This window comes from Miscanthus floridulus, unplaced genomic scaffold (assembly GCF_019320115.1).
Source record: "Miscanthus floridulus cultivar M001 unplaced genomic scaffold, ASM1932011v1 fs_742_5_6, whole genome shotgun sequence".
Lineage (NCBI taxonomy): Eukaryota > Viridiplantae > Streptophyta > Magnoliopsida > Poales > Poaceae > Miscanthus > Miscanthus floridulus.
The window spans coordinates 22042-38248 of record NW_027097208.1 but is presented as its reverse complement, the minus strand read 5'-3'; the positions used below and the strand labels follow the sequence as shown (position 1 = coordinate 38248).

The window sequence follows — 16207 nt, the reverse complement described above, 5'->3', positions numbered from 1 at the left end:
ACTCCACAATCATCTTAGAGATTTCCGCATCTGCGGTATTAACAAGAGTTGTTAAATCTGAATTCGAAGGGGCTGTGTGCAATAGCCTTATTGTTTGGGTTGTCATAGTACCAAATAAAATATTTAGGCCTCTGAAAAAAAAATAAGAAAGAAAAAGAAGAAAAAAAAGGAAAAAAAAGAGACAAGAGAAGGAGAAGAAAGAAGGGGCTGAATCTGTTGTTTTCTTCATGCTGTGCTAGTTGTTCTTTTTCAGTGACTACCTTTGTGCCTAGGCTCACGTCTCTAGCATGGTTTAGCCTAGAATCAGCACAGTACCACCATTGAACGATTATTCAGCTTGCTTTTGTGACTAACGTGGTGCTAGTACTTCCTTGCTTTAGCCCACCTATAGCTCCACATATTTCGACTACAGCTTGACAGGTGTTGTTGTTGCGGCACCGATACACTTCACTCCACGGTTGTAGACTTGTTGGTTGCCGTCACCTCCTGTTTGGCTTGGTAAGAACTTGTAAGGGCTTGATTTAACAAGTTGAGTTTGAGAGAATTACATCCGACACATCCTAGTAGTTGATAGGAGGATACATATTATTTTTGTGTTTCTTGTTTTCTACTAATCATGGCAGGTGATATGGAGATTTTTGAGGTGTTGAAACTAGACCCTCATATTCAGGATGTCATTCAACACTTGCCGTTATATGATGGTAAGTTTGATCCTCAAGCTTACATTGATTGGGAGTTAAAAGTAGACAATGAATTTGATGAGCATGACCTATCCGAGAAACAAAAGATCTGTATTGCCTCTAATATTTTGATTGAATATGCTTTGCTAGAATGGAAACACATTTATAGGCACAACAAAGTTCTAGAATCTTGGAAAGACTTCAAATTTCTTTTTAGAGATGCATTCGTTCCTACATATTATGTTGATTATTTGCTTGCAAAATTAGACAACTTGAAGCAGGGTAGTAAGACTGTGAAACAATACTACCATAATTTTAAGATTTGTATCATGTTTGGTGGATTGGATGAATGCATGGAAGATGTTATGAGTAGATTCATGAGAGGGCTCAATTCTGAAATTCGAACCTTGTTAATTAGTAAATCATATGGTCATATTGGTCAATTGTTTTGTCTGGCTCTCAATGCTGAAAAAAAGATTCTATTATCTGTGAATACTTGCCAGAATGATGATTTGTCCACTCTGCATGCTAATGAAGAGCAACAAATAGTGGAACCCACTACTGATTTTCCTTTGTCACAAAATGAATTACTCGCTGTTCCTTGTAATAAAGAGGAGTTGTGTGCTGATGATTCTTTTACTCCTATGCCACAAGTAGCGAATAAGTGTGATACTTTTGGTTTGGAACCATACATATGTGCTGAAGATAAGTTTTTTCATCCTATTACATGTGCACAAGATGAACTGAATTTGTTGTCCTCTTTAAACACTTTGGGTTACATTGAATTTGATATTCTATGTAATATAAATTGTCTAAAAGAGAAACTTAATTTTGATTCTGGTTTGCCGAGTTTTAATCATTGTTCGCTTCATGCAATTGGCAAATATGACAGCAAAGGAGAATATTTGGTACAAAAAGTTTATATTTGCTCTAATCTGAAATATCCTTTTAGGCCACAATACCATGATCAAATTGAGGGTTGTACTAACACTAATGATGTCTTGCAAAGTTTTCCTAGTTTTTCCCATATGCAACAGGATAAATATCAAGAAGGGGAGCATGGTTTACTTTTACCTACAACACATACTCCAACAAAGGTCAAACCGAGGACGGTTTGCTGTCAAGAAGGGGAGAATGATGAGGACATCATTGGCTCCAATATAACCATGCCAACCACTTCTATACCAAAGGTGCAACCATTCTATATGAGGCTTATCATTGGTGCATTTGATGAATTGATACTGCACCATGATGTGTGTTCATTCTTATTTTTAGAATTACTTACATGGATCAAGGGAAGGTTTGATTGCATATAGAAAGCATGGAAGGTTAATGAAGTTGATTGGGGACCAAATCCAAGTATTCCTAACATCCTCCGCTAGGCCACCACGTCACTTTGGTTCCAAGGACAGAAAGAGTCCAAGTCCAACACGTTTTGAAAGTTGAATTCGGACTGCAAAATAGTCCCAAATTGCGACGGTCACCACGACTTCATACGGACTCCGATTGGGACATTCTAGCACTTTTTGGAAAGCTTATCAAGTCTATTTTCCAACGGATCTGGACTCATGGCTATATCTTATCCGATGCTTCCACAATCGTCGTTTCAACGCCGGGACCTTTTCTGCCTTTGGTGCTGCATCACCCTATTTTGGGCCGATGGTCCATGTATCAAGTTGGGTCCATTAAGGACGTGTCCTAGGGTTGGAGAACGACCCCAACACCCCCCTGGTTGTTCCCCTAGGTATTAATAAGGATTAGAGCCGCCACAAATAGATTGGGTTTTGTTTTGTTGAAAGTTTAGTCATTGCTACTTCCTTGTAGACGTGTGTGTCGACTAGACCATCCGTTCTACTCGATTCAGAACCCCAACTTTGTGATTTCAGATTGGTTTTCATCTCCATATTTGCAATTGAGTTGCTTGTTCTACTTGTTCTTGCTTGTTCCTCGATTGCTTGCAGGAATTACCCTAGTGGTTTGGTTGATCGTGTTCCGCAAGATCGCGACGGCTGTTGGAGGTGGTGTATCGGTTGCTAAGGCGCAGCATCCTTGGATGGTTGTAGTCGGGCCGTGAACGTCATCTCCATCCCCAAATCGAGTTATCCACCTTCTCTCATCGAAAGATCGGGATTCACCCTAGCGGGATCATATCACTCCCGCTAGGGTGAATCCAACTGATATGATCCCAACTAATAACTGATATGATCCCGCTAGGGTGAATCCCGATCTTTCGATGAGAGAAGGTGGATAACTCGATTTGGGGATGGAGATAACGTTCACGGCCCGACTACAACCATCCAAGGATGCTGCGCCTTAGCAACCGATACACCACCTCCAACAGCCGTTGCGATCTTGTGGAACACGATCAACCAAACCACTAGGGTAATTCCTGCAAGCAATCGAGGAACAAGCAAGATCAAGTAGAACAAGCAACTCAATTGCAAATATGGAGATGAAAACCAATCTGAAATCACAAAGTTGGGGTTCTGAATCGAGTAGAACGGATGGTCTAGTCGACACACGCGTCTACAAGGAAGTAGCAATGGCTAAACTTTCAACAAAACAAAACACAATCTATTTGTGGCGGCTCTAATCCTTATTAATACCTAGGGGAACAACCAGGGGGATGTTGGGGTCATTCTCCAACCCTAGGACACGTCCTTAATGGACCCAACTTGATACATGGACCATCGGCCCAAAATAGGGTGACGCAGCACCAAAGGCAGAAAAGGTCCCGGCGTTGAAACGACGATTGTGGAAGCATCGGATAAGATATAGCCATGAGTCCAGATCCGTTGAAAAATAGACTTGATAAGCTTTCCAAAAAGTGCTAGAATGTCCCAATCGGAGTCCGTATGAAGTCGTGGTGACCGTCGCAATTTGGGACTATTTTGCAGTCTGAATTCAACTTCCAAAACGTGTTGGACTTGGACTCTTTCTGTCCTTGGAACCAAAGTGACGTGGTGGCCTAGCGGAGGATGTTAGGAATACTTGGATTTAGTCCCCAATCAACTTCATTAACCTTCCATGCTTTCCATATGCAATCAAACCTTCCCTTGATCCATATAAGTAATTCTGAAAATGAGAATGAACACACATTATGGTGCAGTATCAATTCATCAAATGCATCAATGATAAACCTCATATAGAATGGTTGCACCTTTGGTATAGAAGTGGTTGGCATGGTCATATTGGAGCCAATGATGTCCTCATCGAAGCGGAATCCCGAGCGGTAGCAGCCTGCTAATGTGCATGAGCGAGAAGGCAGTCGACGCTGTCGGGCCAGCTCGGTCCGTTCACCGGCAGGAGGTCCAGCCGGCTGCCGTGGCAACGCTGGGAGCATCTGGCGGCAGCCGGAACGGGCACGGAGTGTACAAACCCCAGGACGTGATTCGGCGCCGGTAGTCAGGTACAGGTAGTAGTAGGTTGGATCCGCCCGGCCGGTAGAGCACTTGAGCTGTGCTCTGTGGACAGGGCTGCCTGTAACTGTAAGGGCTAGATGTTTGATTTGGGCAAGTTCTTCGAGGCTTGTTTCTTGTGAGGAAAAGAGAACAATCGTGTTCGACATAGTATATTCTTTCTTGTTTTTAGCTGTTGTCGATCATAACTAGAATGGCAAGTTCATATTGATAAATCTAATTGATCTTTCATTCTTGCAGAAAGTATATGTGAAGGAAAAACATTTTTGAAGTGCCGGATAATCTAGATGCTTACATTGGTCTACAAACGAACTTTACATTCCAGCACTGAACTTCCAGATGATCTTTCATTTAAATCCGAAATGTTACAACTCTATTTTCGAAAAGTAGCTATCATGTGAAGAAATGATAATGAATGAAAAACTGACAATAACATGTTAGGTTGATAATGTTGTTGATAAATATATTTTCTATTTACTCTCTTTTTGTTGCCTTGGGATTATCATTATTGGATGAAAAAGGGATTCTGCTAACCAGAAACACCAACGCGGCACCTATCAAAGCACCTGATACATGAGCAATGTTGTTCACTTGAAATGATTGGCCCGTGATTGTTGTTGCACGTGCTGCTTCCATGACCTATCAGTTAAAAGGAAGACTAATCAGATTGTAAACAAGTATCGGCACCGGAATAATAGGTTGATTATGGAGGGTGATAGGAGAAGGGTAGGCCTAGTGCAATGGTGAGAGCTGTCTCACTGAGTCACCAGGTCGTGGGTTCGAAGCAGCCTCTCTGCAGGTTTTGCGGGGGAACCCCAGACCCCACTCATGTGGGAGCCTCCGGCACTGGGTCTGCCCTTTTTTTTATGGAGGGTGACAGGCTACACATATATGCAAGGATGACCCAGGGTGACAGGTTACATTTTAGTGTAGTAGAAATCATCGCTATTATCTAGTAATTCTAGTACTTGAGTATCGTGCGGATGTGTATGTACCTTGTGCAAGGTTGTTTATTCAAACATAACAAAGAAAAAGACACATCAGTCAACATTATATTCTTCGTTGTTTAACAAATTTTCCCTGAGGTAGCATGGTGCAAATTTTTCCTGGTTTTTGAAACAGTAATAGATGACTGCTCTGGCTAGTACGGTCTTTCCTACTATTCATATCCTCCATGGAATTCATTTCATACTATTAGCAAGGTTCCAAAAAAACGATTGGCACTAGGCCACTTCCTTGCGCTTAGATGGACTAACGTAGATTAAACACGATTAAGTGTTTGTAATTTTTATTTATTTTTATTTTATGGCGACTCATATGGTTCAGATTAGATGCCCAACTTCGATCTCACAAGAAATTGTAAGACATTCAGGCAATTTTGATTCCAATTCTTGCGAACTTGCAAAGAAGTGGTGAAGGGACTTGCAAAGAAATTGTAAGACATTCAGGCATCCTGTTTCCATTTTCACTGGCTCTTCTGCGCGCTTTTTTCCTGCCCACCAGATGGCGTGGTCACACATAGCCCACCAAGCCAGCCAGGCTGCCGCTTTTTCGTGTTTCTTCGCCGCTTAAGCGCTGCTCCGCGCCTATGCACGCTGCCTAGATGTGTCAAAAGTTTTTTGGACGCCCAGGCCTAAATGAGATGCTAGGGGTCCGTTTCAGGTTTAATCGAGAGTAAACGTAAGTTTAATTAGGTTTTTTAGAACCATGACTATTAGTATTACTATCTTGTGGACAGAGTTAACATAAGTAGGGGAAGCACTGGATATGCCACCAGTAGATCAATGTATTGCATTTTTCATGTAGAATATGATGGTGAGAAAATAAAATAATCCATTTCGTCACAATTCTGTAATAAGACATCCATTCTTTTACTTCAAAAACGATTAAGGAAAGCAACAAAACAGTGTCATGAAGGTACCTTGTCAACAACAAATTGTCCCAGGATAAGCACCTCAAGAATCTTTCTCCAGTCCCATGACATCTGCCATGACAGTAGAGGCAAAGTTTTAAAAAAGAAACATTGGCTGACTGGTTATTAAGCAAAGAAATTTCAGAATGACACCATTGAATTAATCACCTTAACTAGAACACTAATGGTGAAAAGGCCGAAAACAGAACCAGATGCTCCAAGTGACACAGAGGATGTTGGAAGAACCAACCATGAAATCAAGTTTGCCCCAGCACCAGTCAAAATGTAAGACATCCACAGAGCAAAGTTACCCTCTTCTTCCTCAACAAGCTTTCCTGTATATTTAGATCAGCACTAGGCATCCTTTAAGTGAATTATAAGTTCCAAGCAGAGCATTCATTTTTAGCAATCAACTCTCACCAAAGATATACACAAAGAATAAATTGCTTGAAAGATGATTCCTGCAGCAAACCATTGATGACTTAATGAGTAATCAACCTCACAAAAGGAAGTAAATGGATGAACTTATAATATATCCATCAGATGTACTCAACTTTATCAATTAGTAATATATCCAAGAAGCAAGAAATAAATTAAATTGATCTGGAACAGTAAGTCAAACTAACCAGTTGGCATGGCAAAATGTTGATGTCACAAACTGGAACCATGTAGGGAATGCATGATACAGGTACAGTGATTTTATTTGCCGAATCTGAAATGAAAGACAAACATAAATTGACAAGTAAATATACAGTTTAGCACAGGAGAAAAATGGTATATATATGCCTATTTTATTAAGATATAAACAAGAAATTTTAAGATATCCCTTATCAAAGGAAAGAGCGATTACATCAATCCTAATTTTATCCTTGCATTGATATAACCACAGTAGGTCTAGAATCTACAACAATTTAACTGATGGGATAATACCATTCTATGACTGTTGAATAATATATGGGCTAGCCATAAGATCCATAAAAAACAGAACACAATAAGTCAATAATCAAGGATGGGACAATAATTCCGATGTTATGCATGGAGAAGTGTAGGTCAAATGTTGATTGCCAGAATATCTTTCTTTTAGCCAAGATTGCCAGAATAATTCGATTTTTATTTATATGAGATAACTTCATGCTTGTTTGTATCATCATGAATCAAATACATTTATAATACAGACACCGAAAACAAAGCACGCTGTGATATGAACCCTTTTCTATTAAAACAAGTGCAAGATTGATAAATGTATTGAATTATCCAAGAGCACAAACGAATACTGATGTCCAACAGACTAAAATCCTTATATGTTGACCCAGGGTCGAAAATAGTTGAGCAAATTGCTTGAAACCATGATGAAACGAAAAATATAATGTATTCACCCGAGTGACTATGATTAGCCGGTTAGCTTGAATCCGTAAAATCTAAATCTATACCAACAACATGGTTCTAAAATAAATAAAATGAAATGCTCGGCCTGCCACAATGTCTCCTCATCCGCATCTAACACAAACAAATACTCCAAAAACATCAGCAGCTATCAGTTCAGTTGTGAATAAATTCAAAAGTAAAGAAGCAGATCTTGCATATACTCTATTACTCTCATGATGTGTTTGGAAATCGAAATGTATATCACCCTGTTGAATTGGACAACACAAATTTGCGCAGCAACGTACATCTTTATGCAAGATGAACGTCCATCACAGACACTTCAAGCTTAGCTTCAGGGAGGCGATTTCAATCATACCTGGAACAAGTGGTCGGCCACGTAGATGCCGAAATTGAGCAGCAAGATCCAGAAGATGCCATTGGCGCGCCTGCTCCGCGGTTGCTTGTCCTTGGCGATCTCCAGCTCTTCAACCAAGCCTGCTCACAGAAACGGACACCATCTTAGCCAACGAGCTTGTTCAGTTCGTCAAAATTCCTTGCTCAAAATCGACGGGAGAGAAGCGGTGCAGTGCCGGCGGCTCACCTGAACGCTTCGTCGCGTATCGGAGCAGGCCCCGCCGGACGGCGGGTGCCACGCGAACTGCGGAGACGGGGACGAGATGGCGCCGGGGTAGGGAGGAGAGAAAGGGAAAGGGGATGGGCTTCAAGAAGGTTCTGGAAGGGGCGGGGAGGAGCAGCAGCTGCTGCGCCATGGCTAAGGTGCCTTTTCCCTTCTCTTCCTTCTTGTGCTGGGTTTTGGGAGGGGAGGGGAGCAGAGGATTTATGAACGCAAGGGCCCACTTTCAGAGGAAGGTATTGTTCCAACCGTGTGATGCAGGCTAAGAATTTTCTTATGCAGCATGTGTCATCCCTTGTGTGATTTTCTATGGTAATGATGTGTAGTACAGCTCTTGAAAACTTTGAACTTTTGAAGCAACCATGACGTTAGGAATACTCACTTATAAGGAAAATTAAATAACCTCATTAAAATAACATCAAAATTCAAGTAATATTGAGATTTAAATTGTATTCCAAAGTTTTGTCAAAATGAAACAGATATCTGTTGTTTGTCAATATAACTTGCTGCTGAAGCCAACGAGTACAGAAACCCCGAGCAGTTTGTCAATGGCAGTTTTGGAGTGACTGGTGGTAATTTAACTTCAGAAAGAAAGCAAAGCAGCCGAAAATTCACATCTACCCTATATTCTTCTATTACATACATCTTTAACTGGGGTCCAAATCCTCAACCATAGCAATCATGTAGAATTGTAGATGCAGTAAAAAGAAAATGAGCCGTCCTTCAGTTCAAGAATCACCAAATATATGCCAAATGTGGTACATTTCTATCACTCTTACAACAAAATTCGTAGCAGAGAGCATATATGTAACGGTGAAACCGTGCTCCAAGCAAAGAATGGAATATCTACGATATCTGCTGCCATGTATTTATTGTTTGAAAAATACAGGAAAGTGGAACTCCATTACCATTTCAACTTGATGAACAACAGACCACTATATCAACCACAGATAGAGCATGCACTGTTGTTTTTTCAGCAAGTAAACAGGTTTACATAGACCACAAATAACAGGCCATGGCCTGCCCATGAGTCATTTAGATCCAGTATCTCGCAAGCCTGTGATACCCCTTCTGTCTTCGACAGAAGCAGTTCAAGGAAATCTTCAGCATGACATTTATCATGTCCACCCTCTCACATAAAGTCTTCTTCAAGTTCTTGCAGGGTCTTGCTGCCAGAAGCAATTTGCTTGTTGGAAGTCATCTTCTCTTGGACCATTAGACCCTTGTAGCTCCTGATATCAGCCTGCTTCTCTTTCTCAAGCCTTTCCATCTCTTCCCTACGTTTCTGAAACAGAATCCAGTGATCTGTTATTTCAGTATTTCAGTATTCTAACTGTCAAAAGTTCAGCACTTCAGCTATTTTATCAGGTAGTAGCAACATCCCATTTATAACCAAAAACCACCCAGTGACCACTGTCAAACAACACTATGGAGTAACAGATCTGTTACAACCAGTCTGCTGCACATAAATATAATTTGATATGCTCTAGAGAATTTATTACAATAGAATCAACTACATAGATCTTTGGTTTCTACAAGCAGATCTGTTACAACCAGTTTGCTGCACATAAATATAATTTGATATGCTCTAGCTAGAAATAGAAACGACTGCGTAGATCTTTGATTTCTACATAACCAGTATATGGCAACACAAGAAAACATGGCTGGTATATAGCATTGGAAATGGCTTACCTTGTCTCTAAGCTGCACCTTTCTTTCTGCCTTTTCAGCAGCACTAACAGCCTCTCTTTCAGCTGCAGCAAATGATGTCATGATTATCGATTCAATATGCAAGGCTAACAAAAAAATACTGGAGGAAAATAACAGGATCGAAGTGCACAATGCAGCAAGCCAACGTGTCAAATCTATCATTCAGTGAAAACAATAATCCATCACCCATGCCTTTTATTCATAGACCAAACAAATACCCATGTATAGGGAACGTTTCCATGATTCACAAAGTTCTTGTGCTATTATAATAACATGTTTTTGCACATCTAAATTCTGCAAAACCGTAATGATCTAACCTTCACATGACATTACATCCTCACTTCCTTTGTGAGGTCAATACTCACTTCCAAGGTTGCGAAAGGCGCTAGGCGGGATCTAGGCGGTGACCCTTCGCCTAGAGCCTAGGCGCGCCTAGGCTTGCCTAGGCGTTTCCTAGGCGTTTCCTAGGCGAGCCTGAGAACCACAGCAGAGGAGGGAGGAGGCCAGGAGCAGAGGAGGGAAGAACAGAGGAGGCGGCGGCGGGGAGCAGAGGAGGCAAGAACAGAGGAGGGAGGAGATGAGGAGCTTGGCCGCTTGGGGCACGGGAAGACTCACCGCAGCGAGGGAAGAGTCCGAGCTCATGGCGGCCGGGCGTCGATGGAGCAAATCGGGGTAGCGCGACACGAGCTCGACTGGCGGTGGGAGTAGATCAGGGAGACGCGGGGCGAGCTCGACCGGCGGCGGGAGCAGATCGGGGTGGTGTGGGGCGAGCTCGACCAGCGGCGGGAGCAGATCGGGACGGCACGAGTCGAGCTCGACTGGCGGCGGCGGTGAGAGCTCCTGGTCCCTCTCTCTTTCTCCAACCCTAGCAGTGGGCCTATACTTAGTCAAAGAGGCCAACAAAGCAGCCCAAGCCCATCCAACCGACCAACCCTTGTCCGGTTCTCGACTTCATCCCTCCATCCATTCGCACTCTCCTGCTCAGCCGCCGCTCACACCTCCGCCGCCCGACGTCTCCAGCTCCGCCCTCGCCGCTCGACGTCCCCTCCTCCCCCGGTGCCTCCCAACGTTCCCTCCTCCCTCTGCATCGCCCGACGTTCGCACCTCCGCCTCCGCCGCCCGCCCAACATCCCTACCTCCTCCACCTGACCTCCTCCCTCCGCCGGCACCACCCGACGTCCGCGCCGCCTAGGGTACCGCCTACCCCCCTAGGCGAGGCGGTACCCCTCCGCCTAGCGACTATGCACGCCTAGGCGGGCGCGGAATAGCGCCTTGGCGAACATTGCTCACTTCAAGAAGCCCAAAAACAAAAAGAAAAATAGTTAATCATGTTCGTATAGGATGCTGACATAAAAAAAGACGATGGAGATACTTTCAAATAAATGTGACATACCCTTCAAGTCAGGTTTCCGTTCCACCTTTGTCTTATTCAAGCGGTTCACAATCTCATTGATCCTCTTTTCTACTTTAATAGTGCGAACCTTCAAAACGAATAAGACACAGGTATTATAATTGAAGCAATTCATCGGTTTTAGTCCATGTATTGACAAATATGTGCAATAAAAATAACAAAAATTAAATAGTTTGGTAGGAGATAAATCCTAGTAATTAAGTATAGGAAAAAATAAGATGCAATAGCTAGTGACAAATGGTAAGTGAGGGAAAGTCATGATACATAGGTATAGGAAGGTAATCTAGTAAATGTTCTTTGAAAAGGTCAGGAAACACGAAAGTAAAACCTTTTCAATCCACATGACATGACATCGCTAAAACCCAACATGACATCACCATCTAAATCTAAATTTAAACCACATTCTAGCAAAATTTCAATATTTCTCATGATTATTTCATGTCCATGAGGGACAGAACAAACCTATTGCATCCAACTGCAAGTATTGGATGAACCTAACACCAAGTTAATAACAATAAGACACCACGGAACGAACACAAACATGCTGCATGTACAACTCTAACAGGATAAACTCTTACAAAAAAGATCCATTAAAAGATAACTCGAATAGTTAGCACACTTAGGAATATACAGATTTTAGCTATAAATCATACTAAACTATTTGAAAAAAAAAACAAAGCCAATTGACCAAGCATCAATATTGGAAAACAGAGTGCAAGACTCAGCAATTACATAATAAACAACAAGATGCAGCATTATACAAGATTGATGATGCATTATATTAACGATCAATACGTAGATGTTAATATTGAATTATAGACTTATAGAGCCTCCATGTAAAGTAGCCCTTTGTGACAACATGTATGGGAATTATGTTTAACCACTAAATAATAGTTGTCTTAGGCCTTGTTTAGTTCCTCCCCCTAAAGTTTACTCCCTATCACATCGGATGTTTGGACACCTGCATGGAGTATTAAATATAGACTAAAAATATAACTAATCGCACAGATTGCGACTAATTTGCGAGATGAATTTTTTAAGCCTAAGTAGTCCATGATTTGACAACGCGTGCTACAGTAAACATGTGCTAATGACGCATTAATTAGGTTTAATAAATTCGTCTCGCAGATTACTGACGGATTCTGTAATTTATTTTTTTATTAGTATCCGAACACCCCATGCGACACCCCATGTGACATCCCTAAACTTTACTCCCTAGATTTAAACACCACAGTTTTGTTTTCTTGCATAGGAGTACAACATAGAAGAAATTATGACTGTCTGTGGAGACTGCTCAAACATTTAGTACAAGCTTGTTATTAGTTGCTGATATTAGAGTTATGCACTGATCATGGTTCATGGATGTATTTATTCAGTGGCAGATGCTGAGATATCATCATTGCCTTCTGTGTTAGTAATTATTAGATGTTTATGGTTTTGTCATTGTTGTTAGTTGGTCATGATACGATGTTCTCTTAGTTGAGGTATCATTATCAAACAACTACATACTATTTGAAAGCTTATTGCCCATAGATAGAGAGCAAAACCAATGTTTGTTTCAAAAGGCACTAATCGCTTGGCATGCGGTCAGGCTCTGCCTAGCACCTAGACTTTCCTAAGCAGTTTTAATTTTTCCGCTCAGCTGGAAGAATGCATTGTTAAATAGACGAAAGATGGTATATTACAACATGGATTGGGCATTATCATGCATCTATGAGTTCCATGGCCACAATTATCTTCCTCTATCTCTGGTTTGTTATTTGCATGGTTCTTAAGGCGGTAAAGATGAGGCGTGATAAAGATGCGTTGTTTAAGGCGCGGAGAGGCGACGCCACACAAACATCTTACCTTAAAATATACTAGAATTTAGAAGCAAACTATACCTTAATATTGCCAATTCTTAGCATGTAATACCACATTAAGTAGTGCTGCTAGAGTACTGGTACTGGTAGCTAGTGTGCACAACATAAAGTAGCAAATCTGAAATCTCTCCTTTCTCAATAGCAACAAATTAGTCTCTAATGGTATAATAACTTAATTACTAGTGCTGAACTGCAGAACAGAGCACAAGACACGCATCCACACAATCATAAGCAGAACTGCAAAACAGAGTGCAGGGAAGGAGGGAGGAGTAAGAGCAAAGGAAGGAGCACGGAGCAAAGGAAGGAGCAGAGCAAAGGAAGGAGGAGGAGGAACAGCAAACGAGGGGAGAAAAAAAGATAGACCTGTGAGCAGAAGGCAGTCAAGGAGTTGCAAATCAAGGAACAGATGGGGTTGGGGTCGTGGATAGAGGCAGGCAGGCGGCACCGCTGGGTTCCAGGTGCTCCACCGCCTTCTTCACTTCCCCTCTCCCCTCTCTTTCCTCCCCCTCTCAAATGGAGTAGATTCCAGGATGGGGCGCCTCCTCGCAGAGGTGTAGGCGTGACTCCCTCATGTTTCCCACCCGCAACTCCCTCACTTACTGCGCAAGCGACCTCCCGTCACCTGTGCACAGCGCCTTTTCGCACATGCTGCAGCCGTCCAACGCCTTGCCACGTGAGGCGATGCCATACGGATTGAATCCGCAGCAAGCCCGACACCTCGATTGGACACCTAGGCGACGCCTTGAGAACCATGGTTATTTCTCCAATTTCATACATAGATCATGTTCTAAGTAACTCTAGTCTAGGAGGAAAAACAACTAGACAAAGTGCTTTAGTGCCATACGAGGCAGTGCAGCTCCACCTACCCCATAGGCATCGTCTATTACCACTTTTTATAACAGATGGCTAAACATTTCAAATTTAACTCACGATAGTAAGTATGCTACTAAAAGTAATTCCAAGGTTTGCTTAACCATTACAGAAGCAATACAAAAAACTACAAAGATCAAGGAGCATCCAAAGCTGATTAAAAGAATAATCTCTTACGAAAACTTTGTTACTCTAAAGTTTAAACCAATTCAAATTGCTTGCAAAATAACAGTAAGGACATTTTAAGTCATAGGCAGATCAAAATACTAGTTCTACGGTAAGGAACCCTATCAGAAGCATATATTACACACCTTGATCCACAACCATAAAGCACATAAAGTTTGTCAAGACATATACAAATGCATATGCACATAATCCTGCTGCAAAAATAGTGAACAGAAAAGAAGTTGATGAACTCTCACCAATTTAGGGTTGTGAAAACCAACTTGACCCACATCCATTGAAGGGGTCTTCTTCAAATTGTACCATGGAGTATAAACTACATCAATGTTGTTGACTTTATTACCTGCACCAAAATAAAGAAATCATCACATGTGCCTGACTACAGCTTGTATAATATTACACATTCTTGCAAGAAAAGATAAAGCAAAAATTTGTGATATAATATTGTCTCTTTGTAGTTTGTCCAACCTTGAATGGAATTAGCTTTGACAAGCTGTGCACAGTCTACCAGCAAACCCTCACTCATGTCATCCATTGTTTGACCTTTATTCAATCTCACATATACATGTGCAGAGGACATCTTATCTACATGAAACCTGTATTCACCAAAACCAGTTTAAAGTAAGAAGCACGACCCTTAATTGTAGAACTTAATGAGGAAATGCAATGAACAAAACTCAACGATATGTACAAAAGGTGAACTTAATATAAACAATAGAAAAGCATTAACAATTGTTCGACAATTATACAGAAAATTGTCCAGCACAAAACACAGAGAAGAAATAATTTCATGCCACTGGTAACCACTAAGGAGCACTGTTTACTAATGAATCTAGGCACACAAGTACACTACTGTATAATGATTAATGAGATGGTCTTTGTCTTGACCACAATGACAGAAATCAGTGCATACTACCAGCAAAAAGATATGATGACAATAGAATGCCAAGAATTTACTAGCTCTTCATTTTTCTGGACCTGACAAAGTGACAATCAAGAAATGTAGATGAACTTCATCCTTTAAACTGAATGTCATTCCACAACAAAGATTTTGTTTAATCAAAACAAAGTGCCTCACAAGTTAGTGCAATTTATTCAGAAATAGTACACAGTTATAAATACCCAGAAACCGTTCCTCCATACAGCAATCACGCATAGTCCTCCCACTTATACCTATAAGCTCCACTAAATCTTCAGTTACTACGACCCACACGACCAAGGGAAGATGAGGTTACCAGATGTCCTCGGGGAAGCCGTATTTGATGAGGTCCTCGTTCTCGTACTTGTCAAGGCCCATGAAGATGGTGTAGTCGCCGGCCTCGGGCCGCACCTTGAAGTAGAACACCATTCCCGCTTTTGAAGGATGGCCGGCCGGCCGCCCGAACGGATCGAGGAGGGGAGGGAGTCCCCTAGGGTCCGGGCGGCGGAACCGGGCAGATCTCACGGTAGCTCCGGAGGTGGCGAGGAGGGATTGCGGCGAGGGGAGTTGGGGAATCGAGGGGAGGGGAATTTTTATCTAGTCTAGGGTTTCGTGCGCGTGGAAAGTGGAAACCAAGGTCCCCTCCCAAAATGCCAAATTTTTCAAGAGCCAAATTTTTCAAGATTCTTCGTCACATCGAATTTTTGACGCATGCATGAAGTATTAAATATAAATAAAAAATAAAACTAATTATACAGTTTAGACGAAATCCACGAGACGAATCTTTTAAGCCTAATTAGACTATGATTGAATACTAATTGCCAAATAACAACGAAACTGCTACAGTGTCACTTTGCCAAAAAAAAAATCGGCATCTAAACATGCCCTAAGCAGAATCGGGCTGATGGGCGACTTTAAATTTTATTTTAAATATATTTCTTCGCTTTTTTTTGTTTGACTAGGTAGCGTGGTTGTGCGTTCTTACGAGATAACTAAATCTTTTGTACTAAAAACACACGGATCGCACGATAAGATAATAATAATGTTAAATTAAATACCGACGTCGAAGTGACATTTAATTCAAAAAGTAAAGTTCGTGAAATTAACAGTCACAAAAAGCGCGACATCGCAGGCTCACAAACTCTACTGTATAGACTTTTTCGTGATACAGCTAAGATAATATTTTATATCAACGAAAAGAATTCTATGATATCCATTTCTTTCGTGCGCCAATAAATCCAT

At 41.5% G+C, this 16207-nt stretch overlaps 2 protein-coding genes across 6 annotated transcripts; both read right to left on the bottom strand.

Annotated features, from left to right (window-relative positions):
* Positions 1-3133: 3133 nt before the first annotated feature.
* LOC136532941 (rhomboid-like protein 11, chloroplastic) lies at positions 3134-8180 on the bottom strand. 5 transcript variants are annotated; one of them, XM_066525514.1, is made up of 8 exons: positions 7978-8180; positions 7753-7871; positions 6638-6723; positions 6432-6472; positions 6180-6346; positions 6021-6083; positions 4666-4738; positions 3134-4166 (listed from the first exon to the last, which is right to left on the bottom strand). In XM_066525514.1, the coding sequence occupies exons 1-8, from the start codon at positions 8144-8146 to the stop codon at positions 3649-3651; spliced, it is 1236 nt and encodes a 411-aa protein (XP_066381611.1). In that variant the 5' UTR covers positions 8147-8180; the 3' UTR covers positions 3134-3648. The 5 variants fall into 5 exon arrangements, with proteins under 5 accessions (XP_066381611.1, XP_066381612.1, XP_066381613.1 ...); XM_066525515.1 differs by having other exon boundaries at positions 3839-4144; positions 4634-4738; XM_066525516.1 differs by having other exon boundaries at positions 3934-4166; positions 4634-4738.
* Positions 8181-8732: 552 nt separating this feature from the next.
* On the bottom strand, positions 8733-15588 carry LOC136532940 (uncharacterized). The gene is made up of 6 exons (XM_066525513.1): positions 15282-15588; positions 14515-14642; positions 14286-14389; positions 11114-11201; positions 9703-9764; positions 8733-9295 (listed from the first exon to the last, which is right to left on the bottom strand). Exons 1-6 carry the CDS (start codon positions 15392-15394, stop codon positions 9143-9145), a joined length of 648 nt encoding a protein of 215 aa, XP_066381610.1. The 5' UTR covers positions 15395-15588; the 3' UTR covers positions 8733-9142.
* Between the last annotated feature and the right edge of the window lie 619 nt (positions 15589-16207).

What these genes read in the sequence shown, in the direction of transcription:
- LOC136532940 (XM_066525513.1), bottom strand. Translation starts at nt 15,394, where the DNA reads ATGGTGTTCTACTTCAAGGTGCGGCCCGAGGCCGGCGACTACACCATC. An exon ending in CAAAGCTAATTCCATTCAAG is followed by an intron (nt 14,390 to 14,514) that starts GTTGGACAAACT and finishes ATTTTGGTGCAG; the next exon opens with GTAATAAAGTCAACAACATT. An exon ending in AGGTGCAGCTTAGAGACAAG is followed by an intron (nt 9,296 to 9,702) that starts GTAAGCCATTTC and finishes ATTCTGTTTCAG; the next exon opens with AAACGTAGGGAAGAGATGGA.
- LOC136532941 (XM_066525514.1), bottom strand. Translation starts at nt 8,146, where the DNA reads ATGGCGCAGCAGCTGCTGCTCCTCCCCGCCCCTTCCAGAACCTTCTTG. An exon ending in TGGCCGACCACTTGTTCCAG is followed by an intron (nt 6,724 to 7,752) that starts GTATGATTGAAA and finishes CTTTCATTTCAG; the next exon opens with ATTCGGCAAATAAAATCACT. An exon ending in ACATTTTGCCATGCCAACTG is followed by an intron (nt 6,473 to 6,637) that starts GTTAGTTTGACT and finishes GGTTTGCTGCAG; the next exon opens with GAATCATCTTTCAAGCAATT.